Source organism: Ammospiza nelsoni, chromosome 17 (assembly GCF_027579445.1).
Source record: "Ammospiza nelsoni isolate bAmmNel1 chromosome 17, bAmmNel1.pri, whole genome shotgun sequence".
NCBI classification, from domain to species: Eukaryota; Metazoa; Chordata; class Aves; order Passeriformes; family Passerellidae; genus Ammospiza; species Ammospiza nelsoni.
In genome coordinates, this window is record NC_080649.1 from 6,727,808 (window position 1) to 6,753,900 (window position 26,093).

The 26,093-nt window shown below is 43.1% G+C and overlaps 1 protein-coding gene across 2 annotated transcripts; it reads left to right on the forward strand.

Moving 5' to 3' along the window:
• Positions 1–1,108: 1,108 nt before the first annotated feature.
• On the forward strand, positions 1,109–25,863 carry TECPR1 (tectonin beta-propeller repeat containing 1). 2 transcript variants are annotated; one of them, XM_059484588.1, is made up of 25 exons: positions 1,109–1,177; positions 4,183–4,415; positions 6,101–6,283; positions 6,778–6,900; positions 7,571–7,696; positions 9,193–9,367; positions 9,461–9,561; positions 10,914–11,015; positions 11,448–11,593; positions 12,418–12,926; positions 13,683–13,828; positions 14,747–14,902; positions 15,402–15,551; positions 16,170–16,327; positions 16,978–17,105; positions 17,190–17,292; positions 17,965–18,061; positions 18,440–18,519; positions 18,817–18,873; positions 20,321–20,495; positions 21,379–21,514; positions 21,820–21,912; positions 22,543–22,649; positions 23,086–23,205; positions 23,879–25,863. In XM_059484588.1, the coding sequence occupies exons 2-25, from the start codon at positions 4,185–4,187 to the stop codon at positions 24,074–24,076; spliced, it is 3,600 nt and encodes a 1,199-aa protein (XP_059340571.1). In that variant the 5' UTR covers positions 1,109–1,177; positions 4,183–4,184; the 3' UTR covers positions 24,077–25,863. The 2 variants fall into 2 exon arrangements, with proteins under 2 accessions (XP_059340571.1, XP_059340572.1); XM_059484589.1 differs by lacking the exon at positions 7,571–7,696.
• Positions 25,864–26,093: the final 230 nt, after the last annotated feature.

Here is a 26,093-nt window from a genome sequence, read left to right on the forward strand (position 1 = left end):
CAGCAACTAGAAACTCCTCAGGCAAGACTCACAAGAGATCAGCCAGTTCCCTTTGAGAGAGGTCTGCAATGCTTTTTCAGCTCCTGTACTGGCCTGCAAGACATATGAAGGTCTGGGATACTTTTGGTTCAGATATTTGGATGGACAGGCCTGGAAAGTCCTTGCCTATCTTGTTAGATTTTCTGCCTCACTTCAAAATTAAATACCATCTGATGGCAAAAGGTGGGATGTACAAACAAGCAGTTTGAAAGGGAGGTTATTGCTTGTAGCAGGGCAAGTGGGTGATATCTTGCAATAAATGTTAAGCAGCACCTTTGGTGATGCCCAGAGAGGGAGGATTGTTACTGTGCTCCTGCTGCACTGCCATAGATCATGACAGGAAAGGCCTCCTCCTTCCTTACACCTCGGGCAGGGCATCTCCAGGCAAAGGCTGGATTCCCTTGCTCCGGCTGCAGCCACGGCTCACTCGGAGCAGCTGGACAGATGGACGGGCTCTGCCTGCACGAGCCCCTTCCTCAGGGTCACAGCATCACGGAATGGGTCAGGCTGGAAGGGACCACAGTGGCTCATGGTTCAACCTTCTGGCTGAAGCAGGGTTGTTCTAGAGTGCATGGCACAGGATGGTATCCAGACAAGTCCTTGAGTATCTTCAGTGCAGGAAACTCCACATCTCTCTGGGCAAACAGTGACAGCGCTTGGTCATTGAACGGGAAAGTTGCTCTTCTTCATGTTCAGGTGGAACGTCCTGTATCGGTTTCTGCCCGCTGGTTCTCGTTCTATTGCCCGGCACCACCAAGCAGAGCCTCCTCCTGACAGCTCTTTCGATATTTCTGCCCATGGGTGAGGTCCCCTCTCAGTCGTCTCTTTTCGAGGCCGAACAGGCCCAGCTCCCTCAGCCTTCCCTCACAAGATCCGCTCCAGTCCCTTGCTCGGCTCCGTCGCCCTCCCTGGAGCTCCCGCAGCAGCCGCCCCGGCGCTCCCCAAGCCGGGCCCCGGCGGAGCCCCGCGGTCCCTGCCCCGCCGCCCCGGCCGTGACGCGCCCGGCCCGCGCCAATGGCGGCGGCGCTCGGAGCCGGTGTGGGCGCGGCGCTCCCCGCCGGCCGCGGCTTCCCGGGGCCGCCCTGCCGGGGCGCGGCGGCGCCTTCCGCCGGGAGCGGCGCTGGGCGGCGGGAGGCAGGTGAGGGGCGAGCCCGGGGCCGGGCAGGGCAGGGCAGGGTGGGTGGAGGTCGGGCCCCTGCCGCCCTTCCCGGTGGCTCCGGCGCTGTCGGGAGCAGTGGCGGAGCCGTGGGGAGGTGCCGGCACCTCCGCGCAGCCCCCGCGGGGAGGGCGTGGGGGGCGCCCGGGGCGTTTCGGCGGAGCCCCGCGCCCGTTCCCGCCGCAGCCCGCGGGGAGCGGGGCTGTGCCCGGCCCGGGGCCGACCCAGAGGAGCGGGGCTGTGCCCGGCCCGGGGCCGACCCAGAGGAGCGGGGCTGTGCCCGGCCCGGGGCCGACCCAGAGGAGCGGGGCTGTGCCCGGCCCGGGGCCGCCCGCGGCCGGCGGCGCCGCAGCCCCGCACGGCTCCTAAGCCGATCCGGCCTTAATGCCCGGGCCCCGAGCGGCGCTGCCGGGCGCGGTGCGCGCTTTGCCGCGTCCGTGGAGCGCTCCGGGATCCCCGCGGGCTCCGAGCGGCGCGGCCGTGGCCGGACGGGGGTACCGGAGGAGTCCCCGCTCGGTTCGTGTGACACCGAGCAGAAATGTGAGCGCGGTGTGCCTCGGAACACGTCCAGTCTTGGGGTGGTTCACATCCTGCCACCGCCACGGCCTGAACTCGGGGACAGGGCCCTGCTCTCCTGAGGAACGTCATTGCTTTTATTATGTGCAAGGAGTTGGGATATTTTTCATTAATTCTGTAGCAATCAGTGATGTGCCAGGCCACTGGAAATTTTAATTACCAATATGTTTTCTTCATTTAAGCATTTCTGAAATTACCTGGCTGAGCTGTGGGATGAGGAATAATTCAGCAGATCAGGTTTTTTTCCAGGCCCCTGAGATTACTTGACAACTTCTGCCTTCACTGAAAAGCACATAAATCAGCAGCACTGAGAATCCTTCAAAACTGGGCAATATCTGTCTTCATCTTCTGCAGCACAGCCAGTGCACAGGGGCCTGAAGTGAAGTCTTTAAAGTTTAAAATCCCAAATGCATTTGGGATTTTCCCATGATTCCCCAGACACTGTCTCAAAAGTTCAGATGAAGGAATATGTAGAAACTCTCACTTGTCTTGGCTGCCTTAAGTATTTTAAACCACTTGCATTATTTTATTTGTCCCATCTATGTTTTTCTTAACTTCGTAATCTTTGGAATTTTCATCACCTTTTCCTGAACCTTTCCAGATACCTTCCTGCCTGCCTGGACTGTCATTCCAGGTACTGGCCTTCATTTATACCTTTGTCCATCTTTAAGAGACCCAAGCATCACTTTTCTTTGTTACCTGGCTAGGTAGCTGTCATTGTTGCATTATCTATAATGCTTCCTTCACTCCAGACTCTCTGGTATTCTGGTTATTTAAGATTAAGTGTATAATATTTTCTTCTGTTATAAACATTGCTTTGGAATATTTTAAGTGCCAATACTGAAGGGTTATTTTCACAGTCTTTATTTTCCCAGTGATACCCACACTAATTTTCACCTCCTCTTCTTTTTGTTCCATTATTCCATGTTATATCCTTCTGTACTCCATTATAGGAGGATATACAAAAGATAAATGGCTGATCCAAGAGCAGACAGAGATTCATGCCTTCAAAGTCCCAGCAACAAAGAGGGGAAATGTTGAAAACCAGAGGATTCATCTTAGTTATGCTACAGCCAATAGGAGAATTTTGCTCATGATCTTCCCCTGGTATCACTGATTCTCTGCTACTATGTGTTTTCTTATCACTGTTACCTGTTGGATCCAGGTTTTTAGGTACTTAGCAGCAGCAATTCTATGAAGCAAAGACTCCTGATATATTCTCCCTGGGATCCCAGAGGAATTTCCTGTGCTGTTCTTTGACACTGACCCAGCTGTGTGAGATTCTCCACAGTTTCTCCACTGCCATTCACATACAGGGTGCAAGTCAGTCCCCGTGTGCCACCTCTTTTATCAGAAAGCAGGCAGGCAGCTCTCCTTAGGGTCTTGTATTAAAAGCAGAGTTGCCATTTGACAGCAAAGCAGCAGTGTTCCACACCCACTGCAAGCAAGAATTCCTCTTCTATTGTGTTGGATCTGAGTCCCCTTTCCTCCTTTCCTCTCCCAGTTCCCTACTCCATAATTAAAGGAGCTGAAGGCAAATTTCAAAATATTCATTAGCAATTCTGACTGTGAAACATAGAGAACTACCAAAATTTGTCTGTTTTGATGGCACCCAGAAGGTCAAGTGACAGAAATACCCTGGCCTTTCTTGGCTTCTGAAAGGACTGATGTGCACCTGCCTCGCCCCTCTGAGAAGGGCAGGGCTGCAGTGCTCAGAAAATGACAGGTTATTATGTGACAGAACCAGAATGGAACTCAACCAGGTCTCTGCTACCAAACCATGCTCTGTGTGTACTTAAACTCATCACACCTACGTGTAAAGATCCTGAAGCTGGATCTGCTCCAGAATGCTTTGAAAGAGCTTTCCTGGCAGAGGCAGGCAGGATGTCCATGGTTTAAATCCAGATGTGTGCTTTTGGAGAAGCTCCCTTTCACATGCTTGCCTTTGTGCCAGTGTAGGTGTGTTGTTCCAGAGAGGAGGCTGAGAAGGAGGATCAGGGGATGTCAGGGCTTTGTGGAGCTGAGATGAGCAGGGTGTGCAGCACCAGCAGCATTAGCAGACCCTGAGAGTGGAGCTGCCTGCTGTGGGATGGTCTGTGCTGCTTCATGTCTGTCCCCAGCCTGCCAGAGCTGTCCTGTTTATTTCTGAGCTCTTGTAGCATGCACAGTAGAAAGCTCTGGTAGAAAGGTCTTTCTTATGGCTTTTCAGGGACATCTGAGAGGTGTTGGCTGCACAGCTCTGACAAAGAGGTCTGGCTGCTTGCTTTGCACAGGCTCATTTTAAAAAGTCATCCCTTACATCTTTATTTAATTTGACTGATGATGGCTCAGAGCGTGACTGATCTGCAGTAGATTCAAGATCCATTTTTGTACCCATAATTTCCAGCAATAACCTTGGTTTTGCCTTTCAGATATGGCCATGCCCAGTTCCCTCTTGTGGGCTGTTGACATTTTTGGGAGGGTTTACACTCTCTCCACTGTTGGCCAGTACTGGGAGCTGTGCAAGGACACCCAGCTGGAATTCAAGAGGGTCTCTGCTGTCAAACAGTGCTGCTGGGGAATAGCCTGTGACCACCAGGTGTACACCTACGTGTTCTCAGGAGATGTTCCCATCAGGTACCAGGAGGAAACCTATGAGAACCAGGTATGACAGGTACAGCACCTCTCACACAGCCACTGCTTGGGCTGACAGCACCTCCTACATCAGCTGTCTCATGTGTTTTTGTCACAGGAGGATTGATCAGTTTTATTTGTTTTCATTTTTTATCAGAAGTTTCTGAAGAGTACATATATGTGCCAAATACCAGGTTATTCTTGGAGTATTTAAATTCCCAAAGGAGTTACACTTCCCTGTTCCTAGCAAAAACAATGCCAGTGTGAACGCCAGCCTGTTCTGTGTGAGCCATTTCAGACTCAGCATTCACCCTTTTCACTGAGTGGTTTCCATTTCTCCTTTCCTTAGTGACAAATACACAATCCCCTTAAGAAAGTGTCCCATGTAACTTCCATGCAACAAGGATTAGAAATATATTATATATGATCTTATATTCTGATAATATATTACCAAAAATATATTATTATTTAAACAATGCTACTTAGTGTTCCAAAGACTTCTCTAATACAGGCATAACTTTCCATTAAAGTACAACATTTCCAAATTTTGCATAGAAGTGTTTAGGTCATCCTTTCTATCTGATGCACTTCAAAATAATGTCTTTAAAACAGCGTTTTAAAGGAAATTTACCAAATTGGGTTGTAAGTTAACCAAAAGTTAATTCAGAGAGAAATTTGATGAATTTTCTTGAGCACATTTCTCTGATTTTTAATGGGCAATAGAATGAATATAAATATAGAATAGAATGAATATATATATACTTACCTGCATGGGCAAAAGTACAACAAATTAATTTTATACATTATTTAATATTGATACAGCTTTTCAGTCATTTAAGTTTGTTCCTTTTATTGTGTAAACATGTTCTTTAAAAATGCAAAATTTAAAATTTTATTTGTTACTTTAAAATTCTAATTTTGTTTGTTCTAGGTAATGAAACCACAAAAAGAAATACTCTACAAGAGCTAGCAATGAAGAAATTAAACTGAAGTAGTTTGCAGATAATGTGCAAGGCAACTCAGCCAGATTTCTAGTAACAGCAAATAATATTTTCTGTAAAGATTATAGACAGATTTTGCACCACTCATTTTCCACGTGCCCTAAAATGTAAGACAGTATTACAAGACAGATTTTGACAGTATTTCTGTAGTATGTAGGAGTGTGGGAGGGAAAAAAATGACAGTATTGGTGAAAATCCTTGTGTTATCACTTTTGTAACTGATTCAAGGCAGATTAGGGAAAAAATATAAGATCCAGGGGAGATTTGCTGATACAGTTCTCTCACCACTGTTCCTGGCAGAGGCAGTGCTGTTTTTCTAGTGCAGACAAGATATGAATCATCTTTCTCTGGGAGTAGATTAGATACCAAGGCCATCCATGCAGCATTACCCTAATGCTGCAGTGTCATAGTGCCATACATCACCAAAGAAAAAAGCCCAGTGCCTGGTGAAATATAGCATCAGATGGTCCTATTTATGTAGCTGGAAATGACTTGGTTGGGACAAGCTCTGCAGTCAGCCCTTTTCTGATATTTAAAAAAGCTTCCTCCAAAGGCTGTGTCAGGGAGGGGCTCATGGAGTGAGCACTTTCTCATTCACCCCAGGAATTTATTCCTCTTCTACTGCAGAAAATAAGAAACATGTCATGACTCCCTGTAGATGTGCAATGAGATAATGTGATCTCCAAGAAAATCCTTTATTTATTATTTCTGGCAGCGCTGGAATCCAGTTGGTGGCTTTTGTGAGAAATTACTGCCCAGTGACCGCTGGCAGTGGAGTGATGTGAGCGGGCTAAAACACCAGCAGCTCGATAGTTTCACACTGCCTTCACCACACTGGGAGTGGGAGTCTGACTGGTATGTGGATGAAAATATTGGAGGGGAACCAACAGAGAAAGGGGTAGGTGAACAATACCAAAAAGAGATCTGTTCTGGGAATCCTTACTCTGTAAAATGGAAGGAACTTATATAAGTGTAAAAAAGTCTGTAAAAATAAAACTTGCCATAGATAATTCTTTCTGGGAAGTAGCTCAACTCTAATACAACAGAAAGAAGGATCTTGTTTGAAGAATTTTGAAGTGTATAGGAGCTTCTGTAGAAGCTTTTTTCTTTTGATCAAGCCCCAAAATCCTGGCAACTGAATGCCACTGTTATTTAAGGTCTTTATATGAAGAAAGTAAAATGTTTATTGTGTCTTGTTTGTTGTGTGTATATCACCCCGAGGAATTTGGGCATGATTCACAAATCATTCATGGAATTAGCTGATCCGTTAATCAGGGCTCTAGAGACACACAGAGTGACTTGTGCTGTGACTCTTGTGCAGAATTGCTCTGAGTTATGACTTCAAGCTTTCCCTTGATCCTGTTATTCATACAAGGAAACCTCTGTTTGCAGGGCTGGACTTATGCCATAGACTTCCCCAGCACCTACACAAAGGATAAGAGATGGAATTCTTGTGTCAGACGCAGGAGATGGATCAGATACAGGAGATACAAATCACGGGACGTTTGGGCAAAGGTTCTGGATCTCTTTTACATACTAAATAAACTGATTGTCTGAAATAATCACTTAGAAGTGCAGGAAAGTTATTTTTTTATGACTTCTCTGGAAGTCATAGCTTGACTTGGATTCTTTCACTTCCAACTTGCAATTCTTGTAAGCATAAATGGAAAGCTGGGATTTTTCATGGAAACCTGTGGTAATAAGGTGCCAAATCTTATGTGATGCAATTAGAGATGGATGCTCAGCTCCTTTGCAAATTTCAGATCAACTTTTTAACTTCCTTTGGTTTTGTAACAAGGCACTCTCATTCAAGGTAGTACCTGCCTTGCATCATTCACAAGCTATGTGCTTTATCTGTATGAATAAGTGTTCTTTAATAATTGTTCTTCCATTCTAAGAACATTCAAAATTTGTAATTTGTGATCTTTCAGCTTTCCAATTCTGTATGCACTGTTCTGTGAGTAAAAACTTCCTTTAGTTAAGGTGCAAAACACAGATTTCTCCATGCTGCCTTGGCAGCATTTCCCCTCTCTACATATGGAGGCCTTGAGTGAGAGGGAGAATCTCCCTGCTCAGCCCGTCTAGGGGTGATACAGAACCAATCTGCAGGACACAAGTTATGCCACCAACCAAGCCAGCTGTTTGCAGAGTCTCCTCTCCTCAACCTTCCTTCCCCTTGCTGCAGATTGTGTCCCATGATGAACCAGACCAGCTGCCAGACCCTTTCAATGACATCTCCATCGGAGGCTGGGAGATCACGGATGAGCCTCTCGGCCGCCTCTCAGTGTGGGCAGTTTCTTTGCAAGGAAGGGTATGTGTGTGTTCCCTAAGTTTTCTAATAAAATTACTAGTTAAAAGGAGTTAAATACTTGTATAGCAAGGCAGGGTTGTTAGTGTCTTACACTGGTAAGGAAATGCGCTGCTTGTGCATCTGGCAGAGGATGAAAAGCTGCTTTGGGGTTGCATTATGTAACAACTTGTGTTGTAAATGGAAGGGCTTAGTACTTCTAGGGTTGTTGTTTTATGGAAGCCTTTAACCTCTATGAACAGGTGAACCTTAAAAACTGGGGCTGAGTAGTAGTGTATTATGTCTTGAAAAATGCCCAGAATGCTGATTGTGGTGCTGGGAACCAGGAGAAGGAGCCTGACAGAGGTTCTGGTGAAGCATTGTGCTGTGCCTTTGGGGTGGAGAGACAGGGGTGATTCAAGAGTTTACAAAATGGTTTGCAAAGACTTACTGATTGGAAAGTGATCACCTCCTGACCTAGCAATGTGGCATCCAGCTCTGACATGTTTTCATTTTATTTTCTATTGAAAACTATATATCTTTCTCTGTGGTTGTTGGTTTTAAGCCTCCATGGGGTCTCCTCTTTTGCTCAATCCTGTGAAGATTTGACTCTTACTTTTCTTCCTTCATTCTTCCTTCATACAGCATGTATCTAATATTCCTTTGTGTCTAGACACTTTCTAACTTGTGGTCTCAGAATGTAATACTTTTTAACCATGGCTTTCAGTCACATATGGCACAGCCTGGAGAGGCAAGCAATCCTGCTTACATTGTTTAAAATAAAACTCCCTATTCCTCATACTTTCTAGTAATACATGACAAGCATCCCAGTCTAAAGCCTTACTTGACTGCCACTGAAAAATGCTTTTATTTCCCCAGTGGAAGTCCCCAGGGAAATAAAGTATTCCCAAAAACAAAGATTCAGCACTCAGCAGTCATGCTGTGGAGTATTTATATGACTGCCACAGGATACTTTCTATGTTTGACCTTTCTATTTTGACTGTGATCTACAGAAAATTGCAGTCCAAGACTAACAAATGGCTGAATGTCACCAAAGGCTGCACAGAGAATGGATTTTTCCCCCATATTGTGACAAGCTGTGTTCAGTGAAAGTGAGGCCAGGCTCTCAGCTAACAGTAACATTTTTGTGTTATGTATTTGTTCACTCTAGGTTTATATAACATGCCCTGAAATACACTGAAGTGGTTTAAATGTTGAAATATACACAGAACTTGTAGCAATAGGTTACTGCACCCAATCCAGATGTAGTTCCATGACAAAAGCTGCTCTGTAGAACAGCCTCCTCCCTTAGTACATAAGGAAATAGCTTCAACTGCATAATCAACATTTAAGAAAACATACCTTTAAAGGTCAGAGTGCCATACACTACATAAAACAATCCTCTTGTTAAAGGAGAGCTGTTCTTTCCAGTTTGTCTTTACTCTTGTCTCAATGGTTTCATTGTTGAAGTGATATTTTTTCCTTATTTTAATTGGTTTTGTTTTTTTAAACTTGTCTAGGTATGGTACAGAGAAAATGTCTGCCATCACAATCCAGAAGGTTCCACATGGTCCTTAGTCACCACTCCTGGAGAAGTTGTGCAGATCAGCTGTGGACCCTATGACCTCCTTTGGGCAACTCTCTGGGAAGGGCAAGCTATTGTGAGAGAAGGAATTGACAGGAATAACCCTCAAGGTAAAGTTTCTTAAATCTGGCTGGAAATCCCTTTGATTTGTAGTGCTGAATAAGAAACTAACCTACAGTGCCTTCTGGGTTCTGTCTTTGCAGGAGTTTCCTGGAGCACTGTGGAGTCTCCAAGCTCTGAAAATGGGATCATGCACGTCTCTGTGGGTGTTGATGTGGTGTGGTGTGTCACAAAGGACAGAAAAGTAAGAGGGCTCATGTTCTGCTTTTGCTTTTTCCTTCCCTTTCCCTGTCTGCTGCTCTCAAACAGGAGTGTAACTTGCACAGGAAGCATTGGTGATTTGAACTCTGTCCCCATGGTTTGGGGAATTCTGGCTCCCCTTGCTGTTATGGGAATGCTCTGTGGTTTGTGATGGTTGAGTTGAATTTTAAGACCTTTTGGGTTTTTTTGGAAGGAAATTTCTATACCCAAGTCAGACAGATTTGGCAGGTGGATGGAGATGTGGGTGGGGATTGGATGAGGAGCCTCTTCTAAGGGATATTGAGCATCAAAATTGAAGTGACTCCTGTTTCCACAAAGACTGAATTTTACATCAAAAGCAGCAGGGGGAGTATTCTCATCTACACTTTCCTGCATGATGCTATTTTATCTTCTTACTGCAACAGTTCCCTCTTCATCAGTCTTTTAATGTGGGGGTTTTGGTATTTAATTAGGTGAGATATCTCTTATGTGGATGTGTGATTACTTTCTTACTAGAGTTTTAACTTAGAATGATGGAATGTCGTAAGTTGGAAGGGACCCATAAAGATGATGGAGTCCCACTCCCTGCTCCTTCACACTGAATTCAAAGCCAGGCCTGAGCTCTGTGCTTGTGCAGCAGTTTTGTTGAGTTTCTCTGCTTTAGTGAGTCAATACCTGCCAGCTGAGCCATGGCAACAGGCTGTGCCCAGCCTGCTCCATCTGCCACATAAATCCACTGTAATAAATGGAGATAGGCTGGTGCATTTTCCTTCAGATCTGCCACAGGGCAGTCAAGCATCCTGATGTTATGGGATTCAGCCAACAGCTTCTAAGGGAGCTGCTTGCTGCTGTGACTGTATGGATGTAAGCTACATACAGAGGGAACTTCTTCCAGGTGCCCAGCCCAGAGACTTTCAGATTGGTAAAGTCAGATCTAAGGGGAGACAATTTAAAGAGCTGTACTGCTAAAGACATCCCCCTGACAGTTCCCTCTGGCAGCTCTGCTTCTAGGGTTTGAATGTAAGAACACTATTTAGGAGCCCATTCAGAGTGATCAAAACCAGCCTATGTGGTGATTGTAATAGAAAGTATTTTTCCAAGAGCATAAAAGCTAACTCTGTCACAGGAAGTCCTACAAAATGTCTCCTTTTTTGGCTTTTCTGGCTGCAGGTGGACACACAATGTGGGTACTATTGGGTGAACTCTTTTATCTTTATCTGATAAAGAATCAAGGAAGTAATTGATTTCTTAAGACAATGTGGCAAGTCAGTCTTAGAGGTTAAGACTAATCCACTAAAGAAACTAAATTCCTGCTAGAGCAGAAGGAGAAAAATTTACTTTCTGTTGTTGTTGTAGGTGTGGTTTAGAAGAGGAGTGAATTCACATAATCCTTGTGGGACAAGTTGGATTGAAATGGTTGGAGAAATGATGATGGTAACTGTAGGCTTAAACAACCAGGTAAGAGAGCAGGGCAGCAGCTGAGAGAGTATTTATATTTACATTCCCCTCTAAAGGAATGTTACCTCTAAGGGTATGTTCCTTCTAGTGCAGAGCTGTTCACACGTGGGGAGGGCTCTCAGCAGTGCCAGCAGGGCTGGCTGGACAAAGGGACCCTGGGCTTAAACTGCTGGGAGGGAAAGAGGGTGAATTCTGCAATTGTGACCTGAAGGTGACAGCCAGCACGTGTCTTGTATGGCACAGGGAGGTGCAGACTGGTTTTGGTACAGAATTTTGTTCTGTATCTACAGTGTCAGCATTAAGGAAGAACACAAAAGGAAAATGCTGTGCCCAGCAGTTTTCTGTGCTCAATTCTGCTCCACTGCACCTTCTTTGTATCTGATACCTTCTGCATGCCAAGCCACTTCCCTCACCAAGCCCTTTCCTCCCCAGGTCTGGGGAATCGGCTGCGATGACAGAGCGATCTATTTCCGTCAAGGTGTCACACCAAGTGAGCTCAGTGGGAAGACGTGGAAGGCAATTGTGTCTGGCAGGGAGAGTGACAGATCTCAGACTGGGAGCTCAACAAGTCTCCTCAGGTACTTCATGAAATACCTGCTCAAGACTTTGTACAGCAAGGGTTTCAATGCTAGGAGATATTTCTTTAGATTCAAGGGGTACAGACAAGGAGGAGTGGGGAAGACATCTCTAAAAATTATGTATGCCAAAAGGCAATTGTATTTTTGCCATTAAAATTAATAATAAGCAGCAGTTGTTGCACTCAGAGAAGAATCTGAAGCTCCCACATTGGAATTCACTGCATGTTTGCAGTAAAGCATGTTCCTCTGGCTTTACGAGCTCTATCTGGAAGTAGTCTCTAGTAAGAGAAGATGTTGTTTATGAAATACCATGAAGGAGTGTCAGCTCCACTTAGGAATTATCCTGAGTGTCACTGTATGTTTCTTTTCCTAGGGAGGTTCTATCAGTTACTCCCCCTGCCTGCTGGCCTCTGGGCAGTACCACACGTACCAATGGATCTGACTTGTTTGAGCCAGGGTGTGTGCTGAGAAGTTCCTTTTGGCAAAGACAAAAATCATGAAGTTAATAATGGGCTTTAAAAAATCCCATTTGTTATTTTGTATTCAGAAAATGAGATGTGTTTTCCTGAGAGTTGTAGCCAGCCAACACCACCAATTGTTTGAAAAGATCAGTAAAATTCCTTCCTATGTTTCAGATTTACTAGACCAGTTTGCCAGGTTTGTGTTGGACTTGTTCCTCTGATGATACAATTTGACATTTAAAAGAGAAGTCTGCTGTTTCTCTCCTGCAGTGAAACACTAAGTCAGTTTCTGTGTGTGCAATCTAAGGCCTGTGCTGATTTACAATGCTTTGGATGATAATTAATTATCTATTTGTCCTTCAGTGCTGGCTGTTTCTTTACTGATGATATTCAGAACCAAACAAGCGCGGTCATTCAGGGTGATGCAGATCCTTCCTCTGATACAGAGCTGCCCACGAGCCCTGCCAGCCCTGCCCTGCTGGGAGCTGCAGCTGCTGGGAGTGGCCCAGCCAGCCAGGCTGAAACATCTGCACGGCTGCCTGTGGATCCTCTGCACTCTGAGCAAGGAGAAGCCACTGCTGCCTCAGCTAGTAATGGCAAAGATAACCTCAAAATGAATAAATCTCCTGCAAACCCAAATCCTTCTGCAGAACTGCAGTGGATAAACATTGACTTGAAGGAGGCTCAGAAGCATCCAGTGCTGTCTGTGAGCAGCTTTGCAGACACATCCAGCCTCTCCTCCCTGGGCGCCTTCTCGGTGGGAGCTGAGGACCAGTACGGAGCCGATGAGCACCCGCTGTGGGCCTGGGTGTCTGGGGGAGGCTGTCTGGTAGATCTGCACAGCCCACTGAAGTGGTTCACTGCTCCATCAGGTACTGGCCAGTCACCACAGCACACCCCAGTTCCACTCACAGCTCAATATGCTCTTTAAAAAAAAAATGTTTTTTTCTGAGCAAAGCCACTTGTGCTAACCCACTTTCTCTTACTGCAGTTTGTTAATGGGTTCATGTCTGAGCATAGTGCTGCAGTATTTAGCTGTAGAGCATTTTGGGCTTGAGATAAATAAATGTAAAATTGATATTTTCTCTTGAGTTCCTGTAGCAATTTCATAAAGTAATCTGTGCTGGATCTCCATCTCATTTTTAATTGTACTGAAACTGCAGCTTGGGGCAAAACACATAATATCACTGAGCAGTAACAGGAAGGAGTGAAAAGGGTTCTCTTGGGAGGTGCAGATGCTGGCAATAACTGCCTCACTCTGCCATTCCTACTGAAATGGGTAAAATAAACCATGAACTGTGGCATCCCAGTATTTAACAGTCTAACTCGTGATGCAGTATATTATCTAATTATCTTGCAGTATATTATCTAATTATCTTACAGTTTGGTGACAAATCTCTCATTTTTACAAGGTTATGGCTTTAAAAGCTTCTATATAATCTATCTAGTGATCCTTTCTTTATGAATCATTTACAGAGTTTGGCTGTAATACATTGATTCCAAATTATTATTAAAATGGTGTTCGACTGGGTTGCTCCAGTCTAGTGTTCTAAGGAGCGCCGTGTTTTACCTTTCACAGAACTGTGCTCAAAGCTCACTGGAGTTTATTGGGTTTGGTTCTGTCCCAGGTTTGTCATCATCTGTGCAGTCTCTGTCCCTGTCCATCACTCCTGCACAGACAGCAGCCTGGAGGAAGCAGATTTTTCAGCAGCTCAGTGAAAGGACAAAGCGGGAACTGGAGAATTTCAGGCACTATGAGCAGGCTATTGAGCAGGTAAGCAGTGAGGACATTTATCTCTTATCTTCTAAACACATCTGGCAATCAATAATACATTTCTGACATGAGCTTACTGTCAGCTTTATATTCTTGCCCTTATTTCTGTCTGTGACAACTTTCCTGGATTATTAATGTCTGAGCTCCCTGTGGGAAATTAACAGCTTGTCAAAGATGGTGCAGCAGTATTCATCTAAAAGCATTATCAGATAGTTTTGTTTAGGAAGAAACAAAGCATTGGTCAGCATTATTTGGGTACTGTGAGACCTCAAATCCTCAGAGAAATGGTTGCAACAGCAGAACATTGTATGAATTATTCCACCACAAGATGAGGCACCTTAATTGAAACAGTGACTCAAGGAGGTGAGCTTCCCTCTCTGTGGCCATTAGGACTAATTCAACTTGCGTAAATAAATGGTGCAAACGTCAATGGCAGCACATAAATAGCAGCAGTTTTGTTTGATGTTCCCTTTGTTATGACTCTGTGGCTCTTTTCAGATTCATTCATATTGTTGGTCCCTTCTTTGCTAATTGCCAAATGACATCTAGAATTATTTTATTAAAAACATTTGGAGTCCAAGGGTTTAATAAAGTTTTAAAAAATTATGTCAAAAGCCTTTAAATTCCAAAGAGAGGTTGTGTTATAACAAGAGCAAACTTGAGTCAGTTATTACCTGTGTGCTACTGCATTCTTGCAGGGTAAAAATGTTACTATTGTTGTACACGTGCTACTCAGTATCTTTTTATCCACTTTTATGAGTTTCCATATGGGAATGTGTGATACAGGTGTATGAATGTATGATGAGGTGTGATACAGACTAACCTGCAGCAGACACAACTTGTGGGCACAAACCCAGCATTTGGGAGAAAGAAAGAGAGTCATGCAGTTTCTTTATTCCTTTTGTGTTTGCCTTGCAGTCAGTTTGGGTTAAAACTGGAGCCTTGCAGTGGTGGAGGAACTGGAAGCCTCATAAGTGGATGGATGTTCGAGTAGCACTGGAGCAGTTCACGGGGAGTGATGGGATGCGTGACAGCATCCTGTTCATCTATTACATGTACCACGAGGAGAAAAAGGTGTGTTCAGCTGCAGGCCCCTGGGAGAGCTGCTTTTGGCAAAGGGAAGCCTCTGAAAGGGAAACATTTTCTTTAAAGGAGGCAAATTACAGCGCCTGCTGTTCTGAGGTTTGGCAATTCAAAGGTAACTCCAGGTATCAGCAAACCCCAAGTTTTTCTGGGCTGTGTCAGTGCTGTGTCAGAAAAACCCAGTCACAAACCACTCACACTGCTTAAACCATCAGTTCTGCACTAAGTAGGAATTCTTCTGGAAATTCAAAGTTCTTGGTTGTGAAGAACCCAGCTTGGCTGGACAGGGTCTTCCCAAGTAGGGTTAATGCCTGCAGGCAATAGGAATCATAGGTAGGGGGAGGCTGGAAGTGGAGTCTCATTCCCTCTGTGCCAAGAATTGATTCTTTGCTGTCCTTGGCAGGAATGCCTTGTTTGTAGACCAGAAGTGCAAAATCCTGGCTCTGTGGAAGGTTTGCCTTAGTCACAGGTGTTTTTTCTCTTGTCTTAGTACATCCATGTGTTCCTGAATGAAGTGACCATAATAGTTGAAGTGCTGAATGAAGCCAAGCATTCCTTTGCCCTGTACACACCTGAGAGGACGAAGCAGCGATGGCCAATCCGCCTGGCAGCCGCAACAGAGCAAGAAATGCATGACTGGGTAAATCTGGGCATCTCTCATTTCAAGCTGGCAGTATCTGCAATTAAACATAGAATCCAGTCTCTGAAATGTCAGCATTACATTTAAACTCTTGGGGCTACTCATCTGGTTTTTAAGTGTAGGTATTTAAACCATCTGATCAAACTTATTTAAAGGCACCTGAGGCTTGTTATCTCCTCTGAAGCCTGTTTGCTTTCTCGTGCTGCAGTTATCCACAGCAACACCAATATTGCTTTACATTCTCTTCCTATCTCTGGACCTAGATTAGGGTAGGAATGAAATAGGAGTTGAATGAAGTTATTGTGTTCTTCTGCATTGGTAGAAGAACCATTCTCTGTTTTCATTGCTGCAGTCTTTTGTACAGGCAGACAGGCATAGATACACTGGAGTAGGGGCAAACCTGAGAGATGCTTCATCCTGATCAGCTCCTGCAAACCACAGCAGTCCCAGTGGTTGTATAATAATTTCTGAACCACTGAATTCTAGTGCCTTTTGAGAAAAACCTGCTGATTGGCAAGAATGTATTGAGGTAAAATTCTGTTTTACAATACTGACCATCTCTATGAGAATTTTTGTTCTCACTGTAAATGGAAGCTTTTTTTGCTTCTTGTTTTATAGCTGTCTTTGCTGAACATGTCTTGCTGTGAAAGCAGACGGATTCAAGGCCCTCCTTCTCACCATGCCATTTGGTCAGTCACTTGTAAAGGAGACATCTTTGTTAGTGAGCCAAGTCCTGAGCTGGAGGCCGGACCCCAGTTGATGCCATGTGACCAAATGTAAGAGGCTTCTGAAGCTGTTCTTTCTGCATGGGATGCCATCCAGCAAAGAATGTCCTGTCAGTTCAGTGGCTTTGGTGGGCTCTTGGAGTGTGTAGTACACTGCAGATGTCTCTCACTGACAGGGTTAATGGCTGCCTTTCTACTCATGATTGCATGTGAAGAAATTCACCAAAACATATTTTAATTCTTGGATGCTGGAGATATCCTTGTGATTTCAAAAGCCTTTCTCACTGAGATCCCATTTTTTAAAATTGTATCTTTAATGTCATAAGAGATAGCCTAAACTGAAAGTAAATTTAATCGCTGTAATTAGAATATAATTTGAGCTTTCAGTTTTATCTAAGTCAAGAAATCTGAAATTCTCAGTCTTCCATAGACACTACAGTCCAGGAGCAGTTTCTTGACAGTTTTTATGACAACTGTGGCAATATGGAACTGCAAACTCCTCAAGCAGAACAATGCCATCTGCTTTTTGGGAGCTGTTCAGAGGGAAATGCTTTCAACTGGCAGCTGCTTTCACTTAGAGTTTGCTCAGTGGTTGGACAAGTGAGCAGAGCAGTTGCCTGTGCTGAAGACGATGGGGTTGTTGGTGGGAAAGCCCCATCCCTGCAGGATGTGGTGCTGAGTGCAGTGTCCTTCCCTGGCAGGTTCTGGCGGCAGGTGGGAGGGCACCTGCGGCTGGTGGAGAGCAACAGCCGGGGCGTGGTGTGGGGCATCGGCTACGACCACACAGCCTGGGCTTACACTGGTGGATATGGAGGAGGCTTCATCCAAGGTACAGCTTGGCAGTGATGGAATTTAAAAGGTAATGTCTTCGAGCTTTAGCTTTATTCTCATCCACATTGTTTGTTCCTCACAGGACTGGCCAGCAGTGCTGATAACATTTACACACAGTCAGATGTGAAATGTGTTTACATCTATGAGAACCAACGGTGGAACCCTGTCACTGGATACAGCAGCAGGTTATTTTATTGCATTTATTTATTTTAACACTACTACTGTCAAATGAAACAAGGGCTTTGTTCTAGCTTGGAAGAATTATTACACTTACTGTGTAATACTGTATTACACTTACTCTGTCTTCTGTCTGTTCCAACATTCATAGTTAACCTGTGATGGCAGGAGCAGCATTTCTCAATTTTCTAATTCGTAATTATCAAAAATGTCAAAATGCCATTATGGCAAAGTGTTACAGATTTGTGCTTTGTGATTGCACAAAGTGTGCCTACTTGCAGTGTCTTTCACTATTAAGACCAGACAGAAAAGTTATTAGGATCTGTATATTCCTGTACATATTGTGCTAAATACACTGTGTCCTTCAATAGGATATTTGACCAAAAGTATAGAAAAATATATATCCAATTATATGGCATTCACGTTCCAGTTCTATATGGTAGTGAGGAATATCACTCTACATTTACAAGGTCCTCAAGTTTACTATAACTGGAAGCAATTGCACAGATTCTTTCCCACTGTGCTCATCACTCACATGATATTTCTAAATAGAGATTAATTATGGCAGTGTTTTGTGTGTGAAAGCAGGAAGTGCTACAAAAAGGCTTTTCTTCCCTTGCCTTTTGAACTCCCTGTTGTAAATGACCTTGCATTCCTTGTGCACTGTTCCACCACCACAGAGGTCTGCCCACAGACAGATACATGTGGAGTGATGCCTCTGGCCTGCAGGAATGTACAAAGACCAACACCAAGCCTCCTTCTCCACAGTGGTCTTGGGTAAGTTTTGGCTTACAAATTTTTTTACAAAGTCCAGGCTTAGGAAGTAGGATATAAGACTTGAGTTCAAGGGGCCCAGATTTTCTTCTGTTATTTGTTGTAACATTTAACCTTGTTTTCCCCATTAATAGCTAGCAATAATCTTCCATAGTTAAAAGAATGTTAAGCATTGAGTGAGGTGTTTTGTTTAATGTGACTTAGATAATTTTCTCCTCCTCTGAATTAAAAGATTTGGGTAAAAAATTAAAAAGTATTTCAAGTGTTAGAAGGTTTCTAGCAAGTCATTGCTCTCCAAAAGGTGGAGGTAAATAGAAGAAGGGGTGTTCATGATGCATTAGGTGTTGATTGTTACTGCCAGTGTCCCCTTTGTGCCCACAGGTCTCAGATTGGTACATCGACTTCAGCCCGGCGGGCGGCACGGACCGGGAGGGCTGGCAGTATGCAGCTGACTTCCCAGCGTAAGGAAACTCCTGCCAAATCCCAGGCTCCAGTCCTCACTGCTTCTTGTTTCTGGTTTGCACATTAACTGCCCTCTGCCAGGGACACAACACTGCCTCATTTCCCCCCTTTTTGTGGCCATGCTGATACTTGCAGGGAGGGAGGGCAGCAAGGTGAACTTGGCAAACTGTGACTTGAAGAATTTTAAAATCAGCAGTTGTGCCTGGTGGGCAGATGGAGGCAGTGCTCTCAGGCTGGCACTGACACTGGAGATGCTCTGACATCCTCATGAACATTGTTTAAATCTGTTTTGGTAGGTCCTACCACGGGCACAAGACAATGAAAGACTTTGTCCGACGGAGGCGCTGGGCCAGGTGAGGAGCCTCAATATAAATAAGATTTGAAGTTGAATCTAATTGCTCACTAAGTCTACTTTTGTTATGAGGTCAAGAGTCAACAAAACCCAATCAACAAAAGAAAAAGTAAAGAAACCTGAAATAAATAACCCATCAGAGAAACTGATGACCTTTAACATTATGTATCTAATTGTAAGTCTCTATGAGTAGTTACCCTATTGGATTTTGTGGGATCTGTAGATAAAAGTCAGACAGTTCTTCTCTATATCTGATTTTCCTTATGGTAAATGATTGAGGAATAGTAGGCACTGGGTATATCAGTACATATTACATCACTTGTAACTGCTGTTAATAGGCCTTCTATATTAATAGTTTCAATTTATGAATTCCACATACTGAATGCTGGGCCACAGATACTCCAACCCCATTTCAGTCAGAGGAAATGTCCAGGTGGAACCCAGAAAACAGCAAACTGCCATTGTATTCTGTAAGCTGAGGAAGTCTGTGCATTCCCTGTTTTTCCAACTTTTCTGTGCTTTCTATACTAGAGCATCTAATAGCTGTACTAATTAATTGCTGTGAGCTCACACACTGCTGGGTTTAGTATTGGTGCTACAAAGTATTTTGCCCCCTGTACAAAAAGCTCTGAAGTGAGTGAGATTCTGTAGCATCAAAAGTGTTATTTCAGGATATGCAGCAAAACAAACCCAGTAAATCAAAATGGTGACTTGAAATAAAATAAGCAACTTAGAAATACTCTCTAGTCTAAATACTTCCTCTTGTTTTAACTACCAATTGAAAATTGAAAACAAATTGGCTCAGGGTTGGATGTGGTTTTTCAGAACTAGAAAGCAGAGGAATGTCCTGATGTTTTCTGAACATTATTCATACATGAAATTGTTGTGGTGAGGATAGAGTCTAACATAATAATTGACAGCACTACTTTGGTGCAGTTTCCACAGAAGAAGTACACAAAGTCCCAGCATGACTTACCAAGTCTGTAATTTAGAGCTGCTTTACCTCTGCCTACCTCAAGATGCTACATAACCTTTTTAACAGACCAACCAAAAAAGAATTGTAAAGTTATTCTTTTAATCAAGACAGAGGAAGGAATGAGCTGGGTGTGGAGCTCTCTCTGGAACTTACAATCCTGCTGCTGCCCAGTGAGTCTAAGAGAGCTATGGAGCAGTGTAGCACCAGTTGCAGACTTCTTGAGTGGTCCTGGTTTTATAAAGTAACTTAAAAAAAAACCCAAACAAACAACAGAAGCTTTGAGAAATCAAAATTAGCTCAAATTTAAAAACCTAATTAATTGTTAAAAACCTCTTTCAAATTAAAAATACTAATATTTAATGAAAAGCACTACCTAATGAAAAAAACTTTAGGACTGGAAGTCAACAATAAACTGGGAAACCAGTTATAGAAAGTACATACTTCTGACAGGTTTGGGCTTTTTCTGCTTCAGAAAATGTAAGATAGTCACCAACGGGCCATGGCTGGAAGTGCCTCCTGTTACCCTGTGGGACATCTCCATAATTCCCAGTTCAGATGCAGATGATGAAGAATCAGTAGCACTGTGGGCAATCAGTGACAAAGGAGACGTGCTCTGCAGGCTTGGAGTGACACAGCAAAATCCAGCTGTAAGGCTGCCTGTTTGTTTTTACTGCTTATTGATGTATTTAATGTGATATGCAAGTACATACAGTCACACAGAGCCCTCTCTCAAAGCACCTTGTTATTTTTCATCCCTCTGTGTCCAGATTTTCACATCCCTGTCCATCAGCTGTAGCACACTTTGCTGCCCACGTTCCTTTTAATAGTGCTTCTCTTGCATAATCCACCTGAGCTTGTGCCACACCACCTGCAGGAGCCTCTCTCAGCTCTGGCCATCTCCTCATGAAGCATTTTACTTCCACTTTCTGCACTGGCAGCTTAGATCTTCTTTTTTTGTTTGTTTTTTGAAATGGTTGATAACAGGTGTATCCCACTGAAAGGAATTGCTGAGGAATGGACTCTGTGAAGCATGGTCCCACTCTAGGACCTCAATACCAGTAGGATAAAAACCAGGAAAAACATCAAAGAAAATGCTTTAGTAGAATTTGGAGAAAAACTACAAGAAATTGAAAAATAATTAATTCTTTTTTTCCTTCCTGATCTGTAAGGCTGTGCAGCAGTGCGAACTGGAATACTGTGTCTGGAATGTGAAATCCTGTATCAGCTGATTTTTGTGAGGAATTAAAGAAAAAAAAAAGAAGACTCTAGTCCAGCTGTTCAGAGACATGTAGATGCCTAAAATGCAGTGATTTTAATATAAAAGGCCATGGTCCAACTTAGTTATTTTCAAAGAGTTGTATATCCAAATATCTTTGAGGATCATTTCTGTTCAGTCATAAAGTTATGTAAGATTTATTCTCCAGAACATTTTTCACCGTGTGGGTTTTTTCTCATTTGGTAATAATCAACAATATTTTGTCATGGAGGTTTTAAGCACTGCTTCACAATTAATTTCCCATGATTTGTTAGGGAACATCCTGGCTGCACGTGGGAACAGATCAGCCCTTCATTTCCATCTCCATTGGAGCATTTTACCAAGTGTGGGCTATTGCCAGAGATGGTTCTGCCTTCTACCGGGGTTCAGTGTCTCCAAACAAACCTGCAGGTAAGAACTTGGACTTTGCCTTTTGCTCTGCTCCACTGCCATGTCTGAAAAAGTCCAATCTGTTTCACAGAGGCCTTTCCCATGGCTGTGCAAAACTGTGCATACAAATAATGCAATAATTATAGCGGTTCATTGCTATTCACTTGTGTAATTGAAAGTATTCATTTGTAAAAAACAATCTGTTAAAAATATATGAAGTGTGATGTCATTCACAGCTTTCCTGCACAGCAATGGATTTCAGCTGCAGACATTTCTATACCTAATTCTATTTTTGCAATGCTTAACTCAAGATTTGTGACCTTTAGGTGACTGTTGGTACCATATCCCTTCACCTCAAAAACAGAAGTTAAAGCAAGTCTCAGTGGGACGAACATCTGTGTTTGTCTTGGATAAAAATGGTAAGGATTTAAAAAACTATTAGTCAGTGCTACAAAAAGTACAGCAGTCTGTACCAGAGTGATTTAAAAAGAAGAGGTTAAGTTAGAACTGGACAGATGAATACTGGTGCTCCAAAGGGAGCAATATTTCATACTGAAGGTTCTGGAGTAGCAGTGCATTAAGTTCTGCTTCTGAAGGCTTGGCTGTTGTATCTGACAGTGCCCTGGGTAACAACAATCCAGCACCTGTGCTCTAGTGGGGGAAGACACAAATCCATGTCAGAGAATTGCATGGCTGGGTTTTGTCTGGACTCCAAAACAGATAAATCATGAAGCATCTTTTGTACAAGAAACAAGCCTTTAACAACAGATTCAGGGATCTTCATCTCATTTTGTTTTCTAGTGCCTAGTTCCTTATATGAACATTCTTCCCTAAGAAGTTTTACAACAGAGTATTTGCTATTTTTTATAAGCAATAACTACAGAAATACGAATTCCAAAGTGGGAGCTTCATTTTGTCCATCTCTGTAACACCTTAGCCAAAACTGCATTTCCCTGGAACACAGAAAGAATTCCTGATTATTGATGTTGTTGGCAGCACTTCAGACAAGCAGCCATGCTGGGCTGTAACCAGCACTCTCTGTTTCCCAGGCAATCTCTGGTACAGGCAGGGAATCACTCCCAGCTACCCTCAAGGATCCACCTGGGATCACGTTTCCAACAATATCCGTAAAATGTCTGTGGGGCCCCTGGACCAGGTGTGTATTAAGCTTCCTTGTATCTCATGAGTTTATTAAAAATTATGTAGAATATACTTTAATAATTCAATGTTCTTCAGTCTTAGTTTTGTTTAACTTCATTGCACAAAATGTTGGTCTAAATGTTGGAATCTGATAGCAAGATGGAATGCAAGCCCTCTGCTGCAAAAAGCCTCATTACTTTTTTTCCCCATTTTTTTAATAAGGCTATATATTTTAAAAAGGCTTTTTATATATTTAATCTATTTCCTGCCAAGTCTTATCTGGCAATGTTTTAATTATAACACTGCTCTATAGTTTGTCTGGGTGTCTCTCTGCCTAAATGAGAGCATTTTCAGCCTATTGAAGAACAAGCCTGATTTTTGAAAGGGGTCAGACAGAGATTTGACATCTGGGAAGAGCAGCACATTTTACTGCCTCTCTCTGCTTCCTTGAGGTGTGGGTGATAGCTGACAAAGTGCAGGGCAGCCACAGTCTGAGCTGTGGGACCGTCTGCCACCGGACTGGTGTCCAGCCCCTGGAACCCAAAGGCCTCTCCTGGGATTATGGTATTGGGGTAAGTGCTGGGGGCACACAACTGCCTGAAGTTGTACATCCCAATGTCTGTGGGCTCACAGAGAAAGGGAAATGCCATCCTGCCCAGCTGGGCAGCATTGGAAAGCTTGGATATACCTGTAGGAAACTGATATTTTCCTCCAGGTTTATTATAATGAAGTTATTATAACGGGCTGTGCAGTCATAGCTGGGAAGTTATTTATTTGCATTTGATAAGTATTCATTTTAAATAGGTAATTTAAAAGTTACAATGAAAAAACTAGTGGAGTAAGAGCCATTTAAAAGAAAGTGGATTCCTTCCTAGCCTGCACATGAATACCCCTCATTGTTGTATCCAGTAATATTCTCAATGTTTTGAGAAAGGCTATTTCAATGTTTTGCCACCTTTCAAATTAGGGGAACATCTGCAGTGGCTCTGTTATGAATGCCTGACCCTACTAATCTCAATTCTCAATGTGATAAAAATCAATCCTCAAGTTTACCACTGTAACTCCTGTCAGGGAGGTTTGCTGTGTTTTGTTTCATATTACAAGGAGCCTTTTTTCTGATTCAGAGCAGGATTACTTTCCTCATGAACAAACAGAACAAACTAGCAGTGCACATAAAGCATCACATCACATCCAGCACTGACAGGGTGATGTTTCTCCTTTTGAGTTTCTGTGTCCCTTTTTCAGGGTGGGTGGGAGCACATTACAGTCAGAGGAAATGCAACAGAGGCATCTCGAGGTGCTGTGCCTGACACTGCAGAGGAAAACCCGGCAGCATCGAAGGAGGGAGAAGATGAGGAGAGTAAAGAGAAAACAGAACACTCTAAGACCCCTCTGATGGTCAGTGAAAGTCAAGAATTGGACAGAAATTCTGTTAACTGTTAAATTGTTGCCATCTACATGTTCCTGACAAGCAGTAGGAAATAGTTGGGAAAAAAATAGATGTCTACTGCTTGGAGAGAAAAACATTTTTGTGCTACTAATATGTTTGACTGAACTGGACTTTGCAATGGGGTATTTTAAGTACTGATTCCTTCTAATGTATCTTGTGTAAAATGTGACTTGATAGAGTCCATAGTTTTGTCAAAGCAGGCAAAGTTTTTAACCACAATGTATTTCTGACCCTTTACCATAGCTGCTACACACCATGCAAATGTGAATATCTGCACCCATGATCACTGCATTTACTTCTATTTTTTATGCTCCCTACATTTCTCTCATATTCGCACATCTTGCACGCTGTCCTTGAGATTCATCTTTGAGCACAGATGAAAATGTTGTTTCAATTTGAATGAATGCAGGCAAACACAGCTGGCCCTGTTTGTAGAGGCCCTTACACAGGCACAGAGCTCTGCTCATGGGAGGGCTCCATGTCTAAGGACAGACTTGGCTCAGGCTGTTCTTGCTCCCATCAGCAAAATCAAATTCTGCACAACTCTGCTTAGGCTGCAGTTAGCAGGAAGGGCCAGTTTTTGCTGTCTTTTCTCACAGTGTGTTAATGAGGCAGCAGAACCCCTGGTTTCAGGGAGCCACTGGAGAGCCCAGGCCTGCTCAGTGGGGCTCAGCTCTGAACTGTCACTGCAAGCACTGGGAAATCATGTTCTGTCTTCAGCTGAACTAGAACTGGGACAGGTGAGGGACACAGATGCCTTCCTAAGGAGGCTGGAAGGCACAGGACTCTGGAGGCTGTTCCAGATCATTGCAAATTATGCTTTCATACTGTAGAAGTTAAAGGAAGGTCTTAAACTGACTTTACAGTAGTAAGAATGCAAAACAACTTTACTGACAGTAGTGGAGTTTGCCAGTGTACACTGATAGCAGTTCAGAATGAAGCTCTGCTCTTCATTTTGAGTAAGTGATTTATCCATCCCTTTTTCCAACATGAAATCACTTTCTATTCTCAAGAAAAAGCTTTTTTTCCTGACTTATCTATCATGATTGGACAGTTTACATTCATTTCTCCTCTGTGTGTGTGACTCTACATGAAGTTATTTTTATATGATGAACAGTTTGGTGTGTCTCAGTACTGTATTTGTAGAAGTAGAAGACTTATGTTTGCACGTATTTAAGGAATATATTTGGTATTTAATGCCAAGGAAAGCACTGTTTTATAGTCCAAATGTGAATGAAGACTGAAGATGCTTTACTGTTAAAAAAAAGAACCTGTTGATCTTTCCAGTATGTGAACAGAGATTTCTGGTTTATACATTCATTGTGGGAGAAGCATAAATCATGTGTTGCATTAATTACCATAATAGGTTTTGCATAACTTGCACAGTATCTTGTCCAAATAAATAACTTTATTACATGTATTTTTAGAGAATTATTAGGATTGTATTTTTCTCTGCATTGTATCGATTTTTCCTTTTAATAGTCAGTGTTTACATCTCCAACAATCAACCTGATCGCATACAATAAGCTTTATAATGTACCTTTGCATTTTTCCCTACATTGCCAAGTTTCACTTACTTTACAGTAAAAAACTGGGTTAAAGTGAAAAAAAAAAGTTATAAGTTGTTTATGTTTGAGTACTAAGTATTTGCCTTCTAAAATATTATTTAGAAAATTATTTAATTAAAAAATATAATGTCATTGTTGTGGCTAGTTAATGTATGGAAAAGTGACTTTAAACTGAAGCAATTTTGAAAAATAAAAGTAATTTATCAGAAAAACATGCTTCTTAATTTCTTCTGACATGTCCAAGAACAGAGCACTTTGTACTTTGCTACACTGTGGAACCAGCAGCTGTAATTCCATAAAAATGCCTGTGTCCAGAGCCTGACTGTCCCTTGGGGATGGAGTGTTCAGGGAAGGGGTGACTCTCACCTGCCTCCTTGGCTGCTGTATTTATAGCCAGATATGATGTGCCATTCTGGGCTTAATATTTGAAATGCCTCTGGTT